This window comes from Talpa europaea, assembly GCF_964194135.1.
Source record: "Talpa europaea genome assembly, chromosome: 14".
Lineage (NCBI taxonomy): Eukaryota > Metazoa > Chordata > Mammalia > Eulipotyphla > Talpidae > Talpa > Talpa europaea.
Genome location: NC_140082.1, coordinates 39585162 through 39605285, shown reverse-complemented (window position 1 = coordinate 39605285; position 20124 = coordinate 39585162). Strand labels below are relative to the sequence as shown.

The window sequence follows — 20124 nt, the reverse complement described above, 5'->3', positions numbered from 1 at the left end:
GGTTTTGACACCTTTCCTAGTGGCTCACATAGAGGAGGGCAACTTTTCTGTGAACTGTAGGAGACTCAAGGCTGATGGTTATAATGGGGTCACATGGCACTGCAGTGGTGGGAGCCAGAGGATTTCTCTTCCAGCTCCAAAAATTTCCTTGAGGAGCTCAAGCTCCCAAAACTGGGATTTGAACCAATGTTTTCTTAAATTCCAACAACCAGAGGACTGAGGTCCAACAACAAGGTTGCTGTGAGTCAGTCTGGCTTCAAGTAAGAGGTCCCAGAGCTTTGGAGACACAGGACAGGGACATCCAGACATGTCTAAACATGGGGCTCCTAATACATACAGTTTTCTCATAAAATAACTGGGTGTCTCTTCCAGGAGCAAGATGGCAGGTAAGAGGAAGACATCATCAAAGGCTAAAGGTCAAGATGGAGTTGGTTTGGCAGGAATGAAAGCAGGATTTGGGCACCTTTGCAACACAGTTTCTGGGCGGCAATGAAAGAACCCCAGCTCTCACCTTGCGGGCCTGGTCATTGTCTTCTATCTGACCCAGGTCCCTGCCGCTGGCCTGTGCAATCCTCTTCCCAGACACCAGGTTCCCCACCATCACAGAGGCGGGGCCAATTTCTGGAAAGAAAGTAGCACACACATGAGGAGAACCAAGTGAGAGGCCTGACAACCTGATTCCCCACATGGTGAGGAGCTCACTCTGGGGAATCCTGTGAAAGACTCACTTCGATAAATCTTATTAGAACAAGATTTCAAAGAAGGCATCAGAGAGGAGACAATGTAAATGCCAATAAACCCTAAAGAAGGGCACACAGAATGTGCCCTTACACCAAACTCCCCTCCTGTGTTCTCCTAAGCCCACTGCCTTTATTTTCCAGTAGAAGCGTGCTGAAATTTATTCTTGTTAGTTGATTTAAAAAAGATAATGCAGGAGACAAAAAGAATCTAGATATGAGCACTTGGCTGCAAAGGAGAATCCTGCATTGTGTCTGTGTCCTGATACCCACTGGGGGACGAGGGACTACACATCCCTGTAACACCTCGTGGGATAGATTTGGGAATCATACTGTCAAAGGGGTAGGATTCAGGAGGCTTATCTCTGATTGCACTGACTGGAAAGTTTTAGGCATCCTGCCAGGCCCACAGAAAGTGGAAGAATAAATCAAAGGCCCCTGGCAAGTTCCTTTTACTCCATTGTTACTCAATTGATCACTGAGGCTTTTCTAGAGTTCATGAAACATTTCACAATAAAAAGCAGAAATGATCGGTTCTGATAGTTTTCCTTTTCTTTTTTAATGAAAGAAAGAAGTTTCTGAAAGAACTGCAGAAACTCTTTTCAACATTTCCAACTGCAAGAAACCCTAGACACCCTCCAGGTTTCTCAGAATAGCATCATTCACACTTTCTTCTCATTAAACCTTTCATTTATACCAAGACATTTAACAGAGAAAGGCTCCAAGTTCCAGGAGACTACACCATTGTGAGTGTGAGTGTGTGGGAAAATGGAGCAGGAGAAGTGAATGAGGGAATAAAGGAATGTTCACCAAAAGAACTGCAATATAAAATAACAAAAATGATGGGACCAGTTTGTATTTAATCATTGGTTTAATAAAATACAAGTCAAATTCACGTTACATTTTTGATGAAGGTCAAGGTATGTGTTTGTAAGTAAGAGTAAGTGTATTATTGCACATGAAGAGTTGTGTGTCTCTAGTCAAAGGTTTTAAGATTCAGTTTGGGCAGGGCTTAATTGTACATCATTACCATGACAACTACCTTAACAATCACCTGCTTCCTAGCAGAATGAGATGCAGGGGGCTGGCTGTCCAATTGGGACAGAGTCGCCCATTCCTACAGGTCCGTGGTCATCCAGAATGTGGTTTGCCCTAAAATACTGAACCTATCTCAACTCTCTGAATGATAGCGGGGCTTTGCTCTGAAATTTGGAGAAGGGCCTGAAACACAGATTTCTGGGTTTCTGTCGCTTGTGTCTTTGGTTTCAGAGATTCGTAAACTCTTTGGTTTTAGGGATTTGAGGCTGGTTTCAACATGATCATAGAATGTGCCATGTACTCAGCTGAATCGTGTTTGAATTCCCAGTGTGGTAGTTTGGGGTCAACCAAATTCCTTAGCTCTTACTGAAGAAACTGAAAGAGGAAAAGTCTTTTTACACTGAACAAAACAAAAGACAATGACCAGCATGACTGGGACCGGACGGGCTGCTGGTGGGTGTAGCATGTTGGCTGCTAGCCCTTCCTTCTATCTTCAGTACCTAGGGAGGGGGTGTCTTCTTGGTGAGTTAGGGCCAGCCAGGAAGGTTTGTGTAAGAGGCCAGTTTGTCAAATGGCCTAAATTGCTTTGAAGACTTTGCCACAATGATTTTAAGAATTCAAACTCATCTAGGGAAAGCACCATTTTGAGGGGAATTAGGTATTCACAGCATCTCACTTTTTGCTTCTCTGTCACTGAGTCAGGCCTCTCCTTATTACAAGCTTATTTCTTCTGGTCTTCTCTGAGAGGGAAGCTTGGGCCCTCCCCACATAGCCATTGGAATTATTTTTCCCTAATGTTTCTGGGAGACAGGAGGCTTCCTGCTGCTTTTCATTTACAAAATCTGTCCTTACTGAGAACCAGGGCACTCTCGCCTGTGTCTAATAAAGTGGATGTGAGCTCCTACAGCCTCAGGACTGAAAATATAGGGGTGAGATGAACCCAAAAATAAGCATTAGATTTCATGTTTCCAGGGGCTCGGAAACTGCAGTCCAGATGATCCAGATGTTCCCCACACCCTGCTCTGAGTGGATTCTGTCTCCCTGAGAACTGCTGCATTCCATTTCTCCCTTGGGGAGAGAAACAGCACTTGTGAGGAGCAGGTTCACTTCTCAGGAGTGTGTGACCATGGTGACCGGCAGAGGAGGGGTCTGAGAACTGTCTCTGTTTCTAAGGCCTGGTTATGTGTTCCTACAGCCCATGGCTCAGAGCAGATCAGGGACTCTGCACCCCCAAGAGATGTACCTGGTTGCTTCTGTCGAGGTTTGGGCAGGTTCGTGACACAGGTGTGGGGGCACATCAGGACGTTGCAGGGGTGAAGTGAGCCCTCCAGGAAAAGCTGCTTCGTTTCTGATAAATGGATCCCACCAAGTGGGGTTTTGGGGAGGGTGTTTGCTGGAACCAAGGCCAGGCAGTAAACTCCAACTTGATGTATGCTGTCGATAGCCTGAAAAGTCACAAGAGGAAAATGAGTTATAATAGTTATTATGAGAAGATATCTAGTGAATACTCAATGCAAAATATTATCTTCTGATACGCAGAAGCACATGCAGTAGGGCATGCTCTGGTGTGAGGAGCCAAACCTCATGATGCTGTGCAGTTAGTTATATGCCACACTTGTGGAATAACATAAACAGAGTGGAAACTGGAGAAAAGAAAATATTGTCTCAAGATCATAAAAACTCTCATTTGCTACCTTTCCAGTGAATAGCGGGAGTCAGTCTGGCAGCCACTGACTCCTGACCTCAGTGTCTTTAGCTAGTTTCCTAGAACCAAGCATGAGTCTCAAGGGTCACACCATTTCTAACCAAATGACATGAGATAGGAAGCACAGTGTAAGTGGGCAGGGTGGGCTGTGCCTGGCAGACAGCTGGGAAGCTGATGGGAAGGCAGGAGGAGCTACCTGGAGCACCCTGCTCATCCACTGGAAGCTGTCTTCCTCCGTGGAGTCCGGCCTCTGCTCGGCCACAATCACTATCCTCTCGTCGTGTAGGACGGTCACCGAAAACACTGCTATTCTGTGGGGGCAGAGAGGAAAGGCAGTGAGCAAGTGCCGGTGCTTGTGGAAGGGTCAGTTCTGCAACAAAGAGTTTTTCAGCCACTGTGATGACAGCTCAGCAGACCACACACCCACCAGGACTTCACAAAGGCAGTGCAGTCTCAAACGCCCACACTTGTTAACTCAAGTGTCACTTGGGGAAGAGCAGAGAATGCTGCTGAGGCTGCCTGCAGGTGGACAACAGATTTCATACCTCTTAGCACAGATAGAAGGGGTTTATGTGTGGTTAACAGAACTGCTGCAATTTAGAAAACCGGACCATTCACATCTTGAGTTTGCACCTGTAAAGTAATATTCTTCTAATCAGTAGACGTTTTCTGCTTGGGAACTAACAGTTTTCTGCTGGGGTTGTGGCCTCTCATGGCAAACACAGGATGGTGACAGCTCCAGTCTTGCCGTGCCCCTTCACAGATAGGACATAATTAAAAGATAACTCCTAGGTAGCGATGCTATATTCATGTCTGCTTCTCTCACTCTGGTAGGCTTGCTGAGCTGAAATAGGTGCTGTGTCACTAATTTAATATTTACTGTGTGCCAAGCAAGGCAGGGCACACACAGGGAGAGCAAAGCAACGGGGGAGTCAGTTTTCCCACACGCCCAACCAACAGTTGTCTCTCAACTGTTATCTTCAGGCCTTTCCAAAAAAGCTGCCCAGGAGGAATTTTTGGCCCTTTCTTTGTGTAGTTATTTATCAAGAATAGTTTTTCAAATGGGTGTTTTTTACTTAGCGGGAAAGTTCATGAAAATATATGTATGCGGCTCAGGAAATTTCCATAAAACTGGACATTCAGAATCAGATGGTATCTCAAAGGTCGCTGAGTCCAGTTACTTCACTTTATAAAAGAGGAAACGAAGCCCCATAAGTCTAAGGAAATTATGCAACTTCATATGAGGGTGTAGTCTACAGGATACTGTGTGTCTAGCCCCCAGAGGGCACACTCACCTTCCCCTGTAGACGAACTTCATGGGCTCCACCGCCAGCGCCGTGGCCACGATGTCGTCGGCATTGTGTCTACGCCCACTGACCACCATAAGCCCATCCATCTTGCCCACCACAAAGACGAGGCCTCCAGGGCCAACGAAGCCCAGCAGGCCTGTCCTCACGAAGGGGTACTCGCTGACCGGGGCTCCCGAGCTCGTCACAGGGAACACCTGGGGACACAGGAGCAGTGAGAGCCCAACTGTCCTCCTCCCAGCAGCCAGACCTGCATCTCTCTCTATGTCCTGACCAATCTTCTGGAGACCCAGGCTGCCATTTAGCAGACAGTCCACAGTCTGGAAGCACCTTGCCTCTACCCCCCAGTCCCAGAACTTGGTCCCCCAAATCCACAACTGGCCTCTCATGGGCTTCCTTCCATGAACTTGTGAACTTCTGAAGAGGTCATGCCCGGAGATTGTTACAATAGACTAAAGAACACTAATTAAATCTTTTGCTATAAAGTCATAGTACAGAAGTGATAAAGTAGAGAATCAAAGTTTATTTTAAATAACATTTTGGTTGTAAAATGATCCATGCTTGCCAAAATGCTTTTTCCCTTATTGGAACAACACTAAAAAGGAAAACAAAGGAAGCAAATCACATGAGTTCAGACTTTACACTTGTTCCTCTGGCCTTGCAGATAAGCCACACAGGAAAGGAGATGGCTGCATTTATACTGCATCTAATTTCAGGGACAGTTGAGAAATTGTGCAGTGAACAAAGCTGCCTGCACAGGTGCCACATGCACATGCTCCTGTCCAGGTTCCAAATGAGAATTTACCCCAAGACAACCATGATTTGTAAGTATGACATTACCCCAAAGTGCGCTCTTCTGACTCTGCAGCACTTGTAAAACAACGAAAATTCTGTCAACACTCAACTCTTGAGAGTAAACAGTGAGTTTCTTCCTTCTTACTCACAAGGCCACATATGCTGCCCACATGTGTGTGTGCATGACACACCACACCACGCCATGTGGCTAAACACATTAAGACACACCTCACAACACAAACTTACAGGGCACACACATGTGCACATGGTCACAAAATACACACACCACCGTATGCAGACCACATACCATGCACAGATACCACACATGCCTGCCTGTGCCGAAGAGATGGCTCATGTTTGCTCATGGTCTATCAAGTCTGCCTGAGGCTGATAGGATACAGTGAGGGGCTTGGGGTCCCCCCAGTCCTGTGAAGCTGTTCACGTGTGCTCACATTCCTCCACCTCCCACCTGCCACCAGCTCCCTGACTAAACAGAGGCAGAGGTAAGAACAGCAATATATAAAAATGGCCCTTTTTAAAGAAAATGCCCTGTCCTTTTGACACTGCTTATAAAGTAAGAACAGTGCTGATAGCCCAAATCTATTGAAAACTATGAAAAATGACATTAGAAGGGTAACCTCTTAACTCATTTTGAATAGGTTCTCACTTTCAGTTGTATTTCCCAGCACCCGGCCATGGCTGCTTGAGAAGGAAATATGGGTGGAGCACACCTCCAGGGACCTACCTCGAAGGTGTTCTTGGTCATGCCGGAGAGGCCATAGTATGACATGCCCGTGGCGATCGCGCACACACAGAGCTCCCCGATTTCATCTGTTCTACACAGTTGGGGAATCCCATCCGGCTTCACTGAACACATGATAGCTGAAAGCAAAATAGGAAGCCAGGTAATATTAGAGGGAGAGGAAGTGAGCCAGAGGGAAAGGATGAATGAGCGAAGACAAAGGAGAACACCAATGGATGGAAACGACAGCTGGAACAAAACCACTGGCATAGGAGTGAGCCAGGTATTCATTTCCCCTAAGGCAAGTCAGCATTTTTCATGTTGCAATAAAATGCTGATTTTCATAGCTGTGACAGCAATAATTCCAGTTGCTTTAATTTTGACGTGTAAATTGCATTTAAAGTGAGTAACCTCCTGCATTTAGACACAAGGATGACGCTCAACTGACCCTTGGGCTGCTGGCACATATCAGCAACACAGTGTCCAGGATGCAGCTTCAACCCTGCGCCCGGCAGGTACCAGGGCTTGCTCTCCATTCTTTCAAGTTTTTCTAAACTGAAAGCAGCAGTTCAGGCTCCATTGTCCTGTAGAATTCTTAACATTTGATCTCAAATTCCCTGTTTAGGTGGGTCTGTCAGAGGTTACTGCTGAGTTTCGTGATGAAGTCTCAGCACATAGTTTGGGAGGAGGGATTTCACTGTTATGCCACTAGAACACTTTGAGGCTTTCTCACCCACACCCTGGTGGGGAGCCATGTGCCACAGGGCAGCTGGAGAGTCAGCGAATGTGTGCGCTTGGTAATGGTGAGCTGATCAGGAAGGGCCGAGCGAGGGTCCCAGTCATGCTGGGCGACTGGGAAGATGACGGGAGGGGGCTGGTCTAAGATATGCAGCCAGCAGAACCCCACAAGGAGTCCAGCTCACTCATGTGAGGAAAGTGCAAAGCAAAACTCCATGGAGCTACTCTCCACCCATCACAGTCTGATTATACACTGGGGTGAGGGAATAGAGAAACGCCCCCCCACTAGTGGCAAGAATCAACTCTGGAAGGGTCTGAGTGTTATCAGAGTGATGTGGTCATGTACTCTTGAAACAGAAATCCTGTTTCTGGGATTTCTAGAACTTTCTTCATTCAATCATCCTCATATCTACACAGACTGAAGCACAGATAAGTTGTTTACTGCATCACACAATGGCAGCAAAATCACTCAGGAGGGTCTGTTTGCACAAGTCGTTATGTATTCAAACCCTGTATATCTCATGGACTGGGAAGGAGACCTCTCAGAAGTGGGCCAGATTATATCCCTTGAGCAGAGGGGCCAAAGGAGTCTGAGAGGCAAGCCTGGTTTCCAGGAACAGATGCCTTGGTACTGGTGGCGCATGTGATGGGGAGGAAGTTACGCCCTGTTCTAGGACTGTGCCCCTGCAGCACTGCAGGCTGCACTGTGCAGATATGACGATCCCCTCCAAATAGAGAGGCCACATGCCCGTGCCTGTGGGCTCATGGAGGGGGAATCCTGGTTCTGGAGAAGGGATCCTGGCTCCCTGATGGGGGAGGAGTTCAGGAACCTAAACGCTGGCACAGGTTGTGTGCTAGGGGCTGTGCTACCTGAGAAGAGGTAGGATTGAGGCGGGGTGCGGAAAGGCTTTTTCTTTGCTGTGATTCCTGGGTCCTGAGAAAGGTTGCATAGGCAGTTAAGTATATATAGCGGGTGGGAGAAGCAGGTAGATGCAGCAGCTGGTACTTCCACTGGGGCTCTTGGAACATTTGTTACCTTCAAAAAATGGGCTCTGTGGCTGAAAGCAGTCTTTACCAATAACCCAAGCCCTGTGTTGGCTTTTCAGTACAACTTTTACAAGACTCAGTACCTCTGGGATAGCTGCATGTGGGTGTCCAGGGGACCTTCAGAGGAGAAGAAAAGGCTGCTCTACAGAGTAGCTGTTGTGCCTCTAGGGAAGAGGACCTGGGCCTGGCATGCTAGTATATTTTGGGTTTTTTCTCAGTTGCTGCAATATTTTGGGTTTTTCAGAAAAGGCAGTGTAACATACAACAAAAACTGGCATTGAAGCATTATCCTGCAGGCTCACACCAGAGAAGCATGTGATGCTAGAACAGAAAGATGGCAGTGCTGGTTAGGACAGGATCTGCTCCTCGGTTAGAACCCCGGCCACAGGCGGGTGTCCACACTCACCTCCAGGCATCACGAGGCCAACGTCCTGCACAGTGAGCACAGACAGCTTCTCTTCCGAATCCACCCGGATGACCCCGTAGGTGAGCCCATGCATGGAGAGAACACCTCGGCCCGGCGGCTGGTTGCTGTCATCTGTGGGTCTGTAACAACAGTTTGTGTCTGACCGAGCAGTCATCACACGGAAGCACAGGTCCCAACAGCCAGCCAGCTCTGGTGAACACCGGCCCAGTGGCCACACATTTCTAGCATGTCAAGGAGCACTTGTTTCTGTTTAGGGGCTGTGAGTGTCTATTGATTCTACCTCTGGTTTTCCAGCATGTTTTAAAAACACCTCATAAGTGCGAAATCAGCTCAGTGTTTCCTTAACATCCTGCTCTTCCCTTTATATACATATACCCAGCAGATTGATAGATTCAGTCCCTCTCTCTCCACTCCCTATCTCTGCAAGGTCAGATTTTCCAGTTTTGAAAATGGCTTAAAATGGAGAGTAATGTCTCCTAGAACATGATTTAGCACTAAGAGTAGAAAAGACAGTGATCTTGTCCAGTCTCAAGTTTAGAGGTGTCCTGTGAAGGCTCATGCTCACTTGTATATGTAAGGATTTGAAATTATTTGGATGAGAGACATGTTATAAGATGCTTTATTTTCAGGGGGTAAAGTACAGTTTCACCATATGCATGGTCTGTCCTTTCTGTGACCTCCACCCTCATTCACTCCATGCCAGCACCCCGCTTTGCTTCTCCTACCCAGGACTTCTGCACCATTCTTATCTCTTCCCAGAATGTTCTTCTGGCAGGTGGCCACATTGCTCTCTCCCTCACTGTTCTCTGGGGACATATGATTCTAACATATGACTACTCAACCTCCAGAAGCAGCATCCCCCCAAATCCTGTCTATACAGCAGGTGCCATCTGACTGTCCATGCCATGCATCCTCTATCAGAACCTAGACTTAGGGCAAGTGTTCTTCCTTTAGCTCAGTGCTCTATTCCCACTCCTGGAACATTATTTACCAGTAAATTCCTGTTGACTGAATTAGTGACAAACATTCCAAGATCATAGATTCTATCTCTGAAAACTAAAGATTTTCCAATGTGAGCTAAGTGAGAGACTCCAGTTTAGGTCAACTTCACATTTGTTTGAAGTTTTCCACATACAAATGCTTAATGTAGTTTAGGATCTAAAAAGTTGGACTATACACAGATGCTTGCTGTTTGGCTCTAAAATATCATAAAGGTTTATAACAAAGCTAGAAATAGAAAAGAGGAAACATAAAAGTTATAATTTGCAAAATAAGATGCCATTTGAATCAACTAACCTGGATATTTAAAAGGAAGCTTCAAAGAGTCTGGAAATGGAATTATTCTATCTAAGAATCAAAATGGGTAGAGCCAGCCAGATACAGGAGAAAACTCTGCCTATATAACAAGAACCGCATAGAAATGATGACCTCAGAACATAAAATCTGTATTTTTCTCTTGGCTTTTTCTTTTTGAAGACCTAAGCAAACCAAAACTTTCAAATGAAAGACAGAAAACCCTTGCAGTAATCTTCCTTCCACTGCTGCTCAACCAGATAAGGCAAATGTCATAGTCTTAGTGTTTGGGGAACCATGTCTCCTAATGTTTAGATGCACTTCAAACTCAGGGCGCCCTGAGTATGAACTTACTGGGAAATAGGGTTTGTATAGATGTTCCTAGTTAAGATGAGGTCATTCTGGAATAATCACCCTGGAAGAGGGTATGTCCCAAATACAATGAACTGTGTCCTTAAAAGAAGAGAGAAAAGAGATACAGGGAGAAGCTGGAGAGGCAGGGCTGGGGCTGGGAAGGCATCCACAGTGAAGGATGCCAAGGACCAGCAGCTCCAGCACTGGAGACACCAACCCTAGAATTCAGACTTCTAGACTGTCAGAGACACATTTCTATGATATCACACTTCTATGATACACACTTCTAAGAAAATATCTGAAAGAACAATCCTAGGGGAGGGATCCATTATCTGAGTAATAGGATTTCAAGCTACAGTTATTTTTATTTTAAAAAAACAAATGAAGAAAAATGCTGGACTACTATGACATATCCCAAGTACACAAAGATTCGAAAACACTAATATGTGGTGACTCAGAAGTACTGTCAATGAGAAGCCCAGAGAAAAGCATTCTCCTAAGGTCCAACAATGTACAGTCTGTTGTCTCAGTCCCCAAATCCTCTTTGCTAAGCTTAACAAGCCTAAGAAAAGTGAATTGTGAGGTGAAAAGGAAGCAAGACTTCTGACAATCAAACATCTTGCAATTATGAACTGTGCTTGTTATAGGAAATTTCATCTATGTTTATAAAATAACTGAAGGATAAATACACTCACTCAGAACATGCACTGATATCACAATTCCAATACTTTAATCAACAATGATACATTTACACTGAATAGCATTCCTGGCTAGTCAGAGCAAACCCAGACCCCCGGGGTCTTTTCTTTCCAGGATTTGAAAAAAATGCATGCAAAAATTCAGATTAGGGGAAGGGGGAACTGAGACACAGTATTTGGCCTTGTTACCCTACCTCATCACAGATGGCAACATTGTCAGTTCAATCTCTCAAGTTTTCAGTAAGGCCAGCTATTGCCATATTGCACTGAGCCCTTTACACATAGTGACTCAGTCCAAAAAAAAAAAAAAAAATCTATGCAAGCGCTATAAAAAAATTAAAAAAAAAAAAATCTATGCAAGTCTCCCATTTCACAGGTGAGAAAAATAAGGCACAGCTATGTTGCCTACATGAGTAGCAGAACTGGTGGGCCTCTGTCCCCCAGCAGAGCTTACATCCAGTCAGAGCCCCCCATAGCACCAGAACCATTCCTGCATTCTTCTGTCTCTAGCCCAGAAAACTGAGGTCTTTTAGTTCATTGTACAATTTTCTTTTTATGAAATTAAAAAAAAAATGATGAGTAACCCATGAGTATAGCATTTATATGGACAAGTCAAACCCATATGGGAAAATATACCAAAAGGTAAGATTCTTGCTGGCTTTCCACACTCCAGGCCTCCTTGCTGCCCACAGGGGCACTGTCAACACTTCTCAGTGAAGTCCAGGGCTTCTTGACACTCATCTACATTCAAGCACGTGCATGCTTGAATTTATACTCAAAGATATCACCAGAGCACTGTGCACATTCTTGTGCAACTTACTTTGTTCAGCAAATTTATGCATCCTTCCATGTGAGTGTGTGCATGTGTGTATGTGAACATACATGTATGTGTGCTGAACATGACAATGAGTCACCCTGCTTTTAAAACTGAGATGAAGTTGACATACAATGAATTAACCTTTAAAAATTTTGGATGGTTTTCTATGATATGAATATAAACTCATTTATTTTATTCAACTTTTATACAGTGTGAAATATTACTGTAAAATACATATTTAGAAAAGGAATGGAAGAATCAATTTAAAAAGTAATACAATTAAACTTTTAACAAAGCCTAAACACCTTCCAAAGGGGAGGTATTATTTTATATTCTCACTGGTAATATCCAAGTATCATTATTTTTTCATTCAGTAGACATGTACTGCATGGGAGCTATCATCTGCTTTCCTTAGCCTCTTGTGATATGAGCTGTGTCTAGTCTTCACAGCAGCCCCATGAGATGGGCATGCTTATTCCCCCCACCTTCAGGGAGGAAGCGGGCAGGAGGGGTAGATCATGGCCACATGGACTGTCAGCACAGTCGTGCTGTCACTGATCATCACACCTTACATTTTCCCAATTTGATGAGTACAGTATCATTCCTCATTGCTGTTTCAATTTGCATTCTCTGGTTATTTCCCAAGTCAGATTATCTGTATCTGCATTAATACCATTCCAGGAAACAGAAAATCGAGATCAATTTGGTGAGGTAAAGAAATGAAAAAATAATGCCAATAAGCAGAGTTCCCACAGATTTGAAAACCATGTATTTTACTAATCAATAAAAGTAAATTAAAACTGGTGAAGCCAGCTGTGGGCCCATGTGTGACCTTCCAAGTACCAGTGAGGACAAGCAGAGCCCTCACAACCACGCAGCACAGAGAACAGGTGCAGAGGAGCCACATGCAGCTTCAGGAGAGTGAGGAGATGCCTTTACACTTACAGACTCAGAAGAAGAAAATACACAACTACATGAGGCCAGTGCTGCATTGGCAGGCAAGAGGGAGAAAGACCAAAACTAAAAGATGAGGAAAGAGGAAGGTAAGGTGTATGGTCAGCTTCCAAGATGCTCTGGATGGCAATGCCTTCCACTGCACAATCTGCACCCATAACCAGCGAGCTCAGGCATTTCCAGCTGCTGCCCAACATCAGATAAGCCTTTAGGTAAGCACACTGTGTCACACCTTAAGAAACAGCTCCTATAAATCTCAGTTAAAACTTCCAGTTGGCTAATGCTGACACACACAGCCTGGCCAGGCTCAAATATGCATTAATGAGAAATGAATGGAGTTGAGTAACAGCAGTTAGGACAATTTCCACCCCCCAGGACTTAATAGAGGAAAATCAAATGTATCTACAGAGCTCTTCTGCCACTGTTACCACAGAGCTCACTGCAGGGGAAAAGCAAAGCCCTCTTTTCTTCATCTGATGCAGGTGACTGAGCTCTACACCAATACTTCTCAGCGCAGGCACAGCAGCACGCCTGGGTGGCAGAGTGGCTAGTCATAGGTAACCACACTTTCCTTCTTATTTCAACAGCGTTTATCACAGCATCTCCACATGAGATCATCACAGAACGACACACACACAGGCATGTGCACATCTATGCCACGGAGGTGATCACAGTAGCTCTGACATTCAGCTAGCAGCTACCACCTGTGCAGTGCAGGTGTCTTTAGCGCTCTCCCTGCACTACTGCATCTGTGGTCACACACCGGCTGTGGACACTGCTTCCTGTCAGCAGACCAGGACTTGGCCTCAGGACTCTGAGGCCAAGAGGTTAAGCATTGGTCAGTTACAAAGCCAGCAAGAAGACACCTGAAATGAGCATATAAACAAACACATGTGAATGCACAGATGAAGACAGATACACCCAAACACAGGCAGACATGAATACAAACACAGGCACATGTTAATGGAGGACACACATGAGTAAAAACACACAGACACAGATACACATGGAGATGAGCACACATGAGGATGGATATACTAAATGAAATACGGGCAGCACGTGTGGGGGGCACGTCACTGTGGTCCAGCTGGTTGCCCCCAGACCTTGGCCAGGGTCCTGCTGCCAGAGCACCTCTGTACTCTCCCCCCACTTTTCAATTCAGACACCTGAGGTTTCCACTGAAACCTATGAGCCCTAAACCTCTATCATCCTCCCTTTGGGGAAGGAGAAAGGCATTCTGTGGCCTTCAAGGGGAGTGGTATCAAGATGATGAATGGCCATCCAGTCTGAAAGTCCTGTCTGGAGCAGGTGAGTAGCTGCATTCGTGTGCACAGCCGCTGGCCTCTGCAGCCCAAGTCTACAGGGCTCTGAGAAGCTCTCTGTACCTACTCTGGCTTGCTGATTTACAGGCACTTCTAACATAAGAGAATCACTGGGTAACACGTGTTCCTTACAATTCATGAACAATAGAAATGCACCTGTGATTAGATCTTCACAGGTCACCATAGACAACAACTAAGTGTCATGTTATAATGAACTAAAAGCCAAGTAAGCAATCAGCTGCCTCGAGCTACTTACTGGAAGCTGAATCTCCTCATTACCAGGGCAGAGCCAGCTGTCTGGGGAGATAACTAAAGCTCAGGACAGGGATGCTGAGACCAGAGAGCAAAGGAAATTGTGGGTCATCAAGCCCTTATGCGTAGGGGTCATAGTCCTCCACGGGTCTTTCTCTTCTATAAGATATGACAGATTGGCAGCCAAACACTTCTTTTTTCCTTTAAAAATAACCCTATGAGGGCCTTCCCGGTGGCGCAGCGGTTGAGCACTGGGTTGCAAAGCTGCCCGCAGCCAGCCTCTGCAGTGCTGGTTCGATCCCTGGCCGTCGGGCGAGGGTCCCACATGGTGCGCAGACCTCCCTGCCACCCGCTGCTCCCCTCAGCAGTGTACTTGTCAGTCTGCCTGCTCTGCTCTCCCCTCTGGCTCTGGTGAATTCTCTCACCCTCCTGTGCTTCTGACTGTACCCAGTGCTTATATAAATAAAAAAATCTTTAAAAAAAAAAAACAAACCTATGAGTAGTGAACAAAATGTGAGAGACTGCAATGCTCCCTCCCCCACTAGACAGTTAAAAAAGTGTCCACTATGTCCTTGGACCAAAATCCATATGGAAAGAGGAATGACTAGCCTTTTGGACTCCATGCTAAATGGCTCAAATAAAATGTATTAGAGCTATTTTCATTTAATAAGCTCACCTCTGTCCTTATATGTGGAAAGTTCACCTTAAGCTTTCAACACACTCTAGGGAAGAAAATAAGCCGTTTCCACAAAGTACAATGAGTTTAAATGCATGGGCTCATTTTCTGTAAGAATTTGTGCCATATCATCTGTGGACACAGTAGTTCATGTGAAACACCAGTACCCAGGAGTTTCTCTTCTAGTCATAGACTAAAGGAAACAACCCCAGCAGGAGTAAGAGGATAAAAATGCAAGTGTGACTGCTTTTTCCCCCCAACATATTAGTTTGAAAATGATTTAAATATAAACCTGCAAGAATTAAGGACAATGAAAGAAACAGATTCTAAATGAGAACCTGGTATTTGTTTCTCTCCTTAAGATATTCACCACTGAAATCAGGTCCTTGTCACCTAAATTCACCTCCACACAATTAGAGTCAAAGTGCAATAGCTAATTATAAAGATTGTTCTTTGTATAATTACCAGCATTAAGTAGCTCAAATATGCATCATGTGCATAATAATTACACAAAAAGAGAACAATTGCTGGGGTAAGGCTGAGGAAGGAGATCTAGGCCAGGGAAAGCAAAGTGAAACAAGATGTGACCAGAGGAAATTAAGAATTTTGATTACACTATTAATCCTAATCCTATTAGGATATAGAATTTTATCTTTTTGACAAAACTGGCAAGCAAGCTATAAAGTGGTGATGTACAGCAGGGGCAGGGGAGGGAGAGCGATCAGGACAGGGCAGAGAAGAACACAAGACTATGGTGATGGTTCATGGGTACAGGTGCAGGTGTCTTGGGAATTTTATGGGGATTACACCTGAAAGGATAAATCAAACAGTATAAAAAATGAATAATAATGTAAAAATATATATAAATATATTTTTTAAAAAAGAATTATATCTTTTTTAAAACTGTCCTATCTGCCCCTTGATTTATTCATTAGGCTGTGAGATATCAATCAGACTTGGTGGTCTCTGAGGAGATGCCCTGGCTGCTGGATGGCAGGTCTGGGGAGGGCGCTGAGGGGGCCCACAGCAAAGTGAAAAGGCAATCTATAGACTGGGGGAAGGTGTTTGCAAATTATATCTCTGAAAAGGGGATAATATCCAAAATATACAGGGAATTCAGACAACTCAATAGCAAAACAAACAAATGTAAACAATCTGATTTAAAAAATGGCTAAAAAATGCAAGGAGACATTTTCCCAAAGAAGACACAGATGGTCAGCAGATGCATGCAAGGATGCCCACCATCACCAATCATCAGGCATCACCTCACTTGTGTCAGAAAGGCTATTAGTAAAAAGATAAGAAATAGCCAGTGTTGGTAAGGATGAGGAGAAAAGGAACATTTAAACATTGCTGGTGGGAATTTCAACTGGTGCAGCTGCTATGGGAAACTCTATGGAGGTACCCCCAACCCCAAATTTAAAATAGAACTATCATATGTTCTAGCATTACACTTCTGGGTAATTACCCAAGGAAATAAAAAAAAAACCCCACTAACTTGAAAAGATACATGTTCCTGCATGTTCAGAGCAGCATTATTTACAATAGCCAAGATGTAGAAGCAATGTAAGTGAATAAGGAAATCCTGACATTGCAGACAACATGGAAGGAATTTGAGGGCATTGTGCCAAGTGAAAAAATCAGAGAAAGACAGACACTGTATGATCTCACTTACATACGAATCTATCAAAGATAGGAAGAACAGACTGGTGGTTGCCATAGGTGGGCAGAATTGGTGAAGGGGTTAAAAAGTACAAAGTTGCAGTTATTAGCTAAAAAAGTCATTAAGGATGTGACTTAGAGTTTAGGGAATAATAACACTGTATTATATATTTGAAAGCTGCTAAAAGAATAGATCCCAAATGTTCTCTTCACAAGGAGAAAATGTAACTATGTGTGGGGACAGACTTACTGTGATAACCATTTCCCAGTATGTGCAGACCCCAGATCACTGTGGACACCTGACACCAATGTGTTGGATAGCAGTTATACCTCAACAACAAAGGGATATAACTTTAAAAAGTTAAATCCACTCTGCTTCCCACCCTCCTCAGCCCTGTGCAAGGAGATGGAGCTGACAAAAGCAGCCAAGATCTAAAATACGAAATCAGTGCCAGTCCCCCCAAACGTCTCCATGTAACCCTAACTTTTCATGGGTGGTAAAAAGCAATGAAGCCTGAGGTAGGAGTACAGGAGGGGTGGGCGATTACACACAGTCTCTGTGGCTCAGAGATGCAAGCTGCCATGCTGCGGGCTGTGATCAGGGCACCCAACTGCCTTGTGATGTGGGGTGTGGGTATTGGAGCTTGTGTGTTGGCAGACACAGGTAGGTGGCACAGGTAGGCTTCACAGACATTCATATCCTCATTTATAGGTGAAGAAACTGAATGCTGCAGGGGCTAACGGCTTCATGGTGACACAACTAGAAAACAAATCTATAAATCTGCCTTTTCTATTGGAGTACACAGGCTATGAGGATCAAGATAAGAAGGACTTAAAAGTACTCACTACAGGGGAGGAGGGGGGTGCGGAGGAGAAATTAGGGTCAAAGTAAGGGGGGTGGGAACTGTATGGGGAATATAACCAAGATGAAAGTGCATACATTGTGTAAAAATGAAAAATGATGTAAAAATATATATACAATAAAAAATACTCTTTTAAATCCATAATGTTCTAGACAAACTCAAGCTGCATAGCACTGCAGCACACACTTGGTAATGTCTGCTGACTTGCAAGTCTTGAAATGCAGCTTCAAGACTATCCATAGGACCCATCGATGCCCATGTGCTACGACACAGCACGGCTGAAGTATGGGTTTCAAGTCACCTCAAAAGCCGAAGTGAGATGCAAGGCAGCACACTGGAATGCCAGCCTCCCCTGAAGGCTCCTAGCAAGTGGGAACCTGAAGGTTGTGGGGCCCAAAAGCAGAGTGTCTGCTAGCATTTATGCAGCGAGCCAAGGGCCACTCCCAGCACTCCAGAAGGAAGCACCCTGTCCAGGGAACCTGGGGACTTCTCCAGAGTGTGAAATCACCCAGCCAAACCACTTGAAGTGCTACTGAGAAAGAAAGGGCGGTTTTAAAAAAGAATAGTACAATTTCTATCATTACGTATGGGTTCCTTCTTCATTTCAGTTGTCTTTGATGGGACTTTAGTTCTCAATTTCAAAACTATCCTATTTCAATTTTGGTCACTGGCATTTATGACTTTGCAATCCAAGAAAGAAGGTGAAAAGTGCAGAGTGCATATCTGGTACTGGTTAGTGCTGAAATGAAACAATCATATTTTTTTCTCCTGTGTCCTTTAACTGTTATTAGAAATAGAGGTGGGAGGCAGTGCTTACTAAATCAGGCAGAATGTCTGAGCACTATACATAGTGCAATACTGAATGCCTTTTATATCAATTTAAACTGAAGCTACTGGAAGATTTATGAAAAAATACCCAAGTCCATTTACTGCATTGGTGGTTTCCTCCCAGCCTCATAGTTTCAAAGCCTCCTTGGCTCCATCCAGCATGAATCCTTTTTATTAGTCACTGCTAACTCCTAATCCCTGCCTTTATTGCTTGCCCAAAGAGGCCTGAGCTTTTATCCTTAGGCCTGCTACAGGTGGGACAGGCCACAGCAGACTTTCAGTAAGTCTTATGCCACCACACACACAGGGCTGCAGAATGCTGGTCACCTTCTCAGCCATTTCACCAGATCTTGTGGCTGGAATAATTGAAACCAAAGCATGAAGCATTTCATCAGGACTGGAGAATCCTGGAGAGGCAGAGCTTGACTCTGTCATGCTCCACCTGCAGTAATATTCCAGGAAGAGGAAAGACCCTAGGAAGTATAAGTCTGCCCCCAGAATGAAGCAATTAAGGAAAAATTGTTCTTTCAAATATATGACAGGGATATTTTCCAGAATTATCTTTATTTGGCTAAAATCATGAAGTCAGTAAGAAAGCATGAACAGAATTAAAACTTGCCCCCCCCCATATATTTTATGGCCCCGTCTTGTTTTAGCAGGAGAAAAATGCAAGGGGCCATGTGTCACTATCACCAAGTGTAACCATGAGATGCCAGGGACAGTCTTGCAGACTTCAGTCTTGCAGACCTTGCTGGACCATGTCTCTTTCAAATGGTGATGGGCAGGGCAAACTATCTGCAGGCTTGTGTTCCTTGTTCTAAAACAACATAGAAGCTTTGAGGCAAAACAAATAGGAATGTTTTATTTATTTCTTTTTAAAAAATTTATATATGTATTTTTTTTAAATATAATTTTTCCTCTCAGGTTTAATCCCCATAGAATTCCCACCACCAAGTCACCCGTGAAGCATCAACATAGTTTCTTGTGCTCTTTCCTCCCCTGTTCTGGTCCCTCTCCTTCCCCTCCTGAATGTCTCTGATTTATCTTTTGCCTGCTAGTTTTGTTTTGATTTTTTTCTGATCCCTTGTTTGGTTCCCCTATATTCCTCCTATAAGTGAAACCATCTGATATTTTTCTTTTTCCTTCTGACTTATGCCATCCAGCTCATTTATGTTGCTGCAAATGGCTTGAGTTTATCTTGACTGCTAAACAGTGTTCCATTGTGCATGTATACTACATCTTTTTAATCCAGTTATCTGTTTTTTGGGCATTTAAGCTGTTTCCCTATCTTAGCTACTGTAAATCGTGCTGCAATAAATATAGGAGCGCAGGTTTCCTTTCGAATTAATGCTTTTGTGTCTTTTGGGTAGCTTTCTAGGATCTACCCAAAAGACTGGCTCATATGGTATCTCCATTTTTAGTAGCTTGAGGGTCCTCTTTATAAGTGATGTTGAACATTTTTTCACATATCTGTTGGCCATCTGCATTTCCTCTTTGGAAAAATGTCTCTTCAGCTCTTCTGCCCATTTTTTGCCTGGACAGTTTGTCTGTGTTGAATTGTGTGAGCTCTTTGTAGATCTTTGTAATCAATCTCTGATCAGTTGTATGGAGTGCAAATATTTTCTCCCCCCTCATTTAGGGTATCTCTTTATTTTGGTTGTTTTCTTTTTAAGCAGTAACATTTTAGACCTGCACAATTTGATCAAGGCAAGGCCAGCACAGAAGATGCCCAGCACACGAGTCAGGCCCAGCAGGCCCACCCTCAGGAGGTGGTGGTTCTGGAACAGTGTCGCTGCCTCTCACCAGAGGTGAACCTGGGTATGACTACATGGTTGTGGCTACCTATTATAGCCACAGGCCACATGAGAG

General features: G+C 44.4%; 1 protein-coding gene across 2 annotated transcripts in view; it reads right to left on the bottom strand.

Annotated features, from left to right (window-relative positions):
* Positions 1–20124, bottom strand: part of DIP2C (disco interacting protein 2 homolog C) — a gene marked incomplete at both ends in the record, with an annotated part of 341031 nt that overhangs the window by 59325 nt on the left and 261582 nt on the right. For both annotated transcript variants that reach the window (XM_084253747.1, XM_084253748.1), the window contains 6 exons: positions 512–621; positions 3019–3220; positions 3677–3791; positions 4776–4984; positions 6328–6464; positions 8516–8655. In XM_084253747.1, the coding sequence (XP_084109873.1) occupies positions 512–621; positions 3019–3220; positions 3677–3791; positions 4776–4984; positions 6328–6464; positions 8516–8655 (913 nt within the window). The remainder of the gene's footprint in view (positions 1–511; positions 622–3018; positions 3221–3676; positions 3792–4775; positions 4985–6327; positions 6465–8515; positions 8656–20124) is intronic.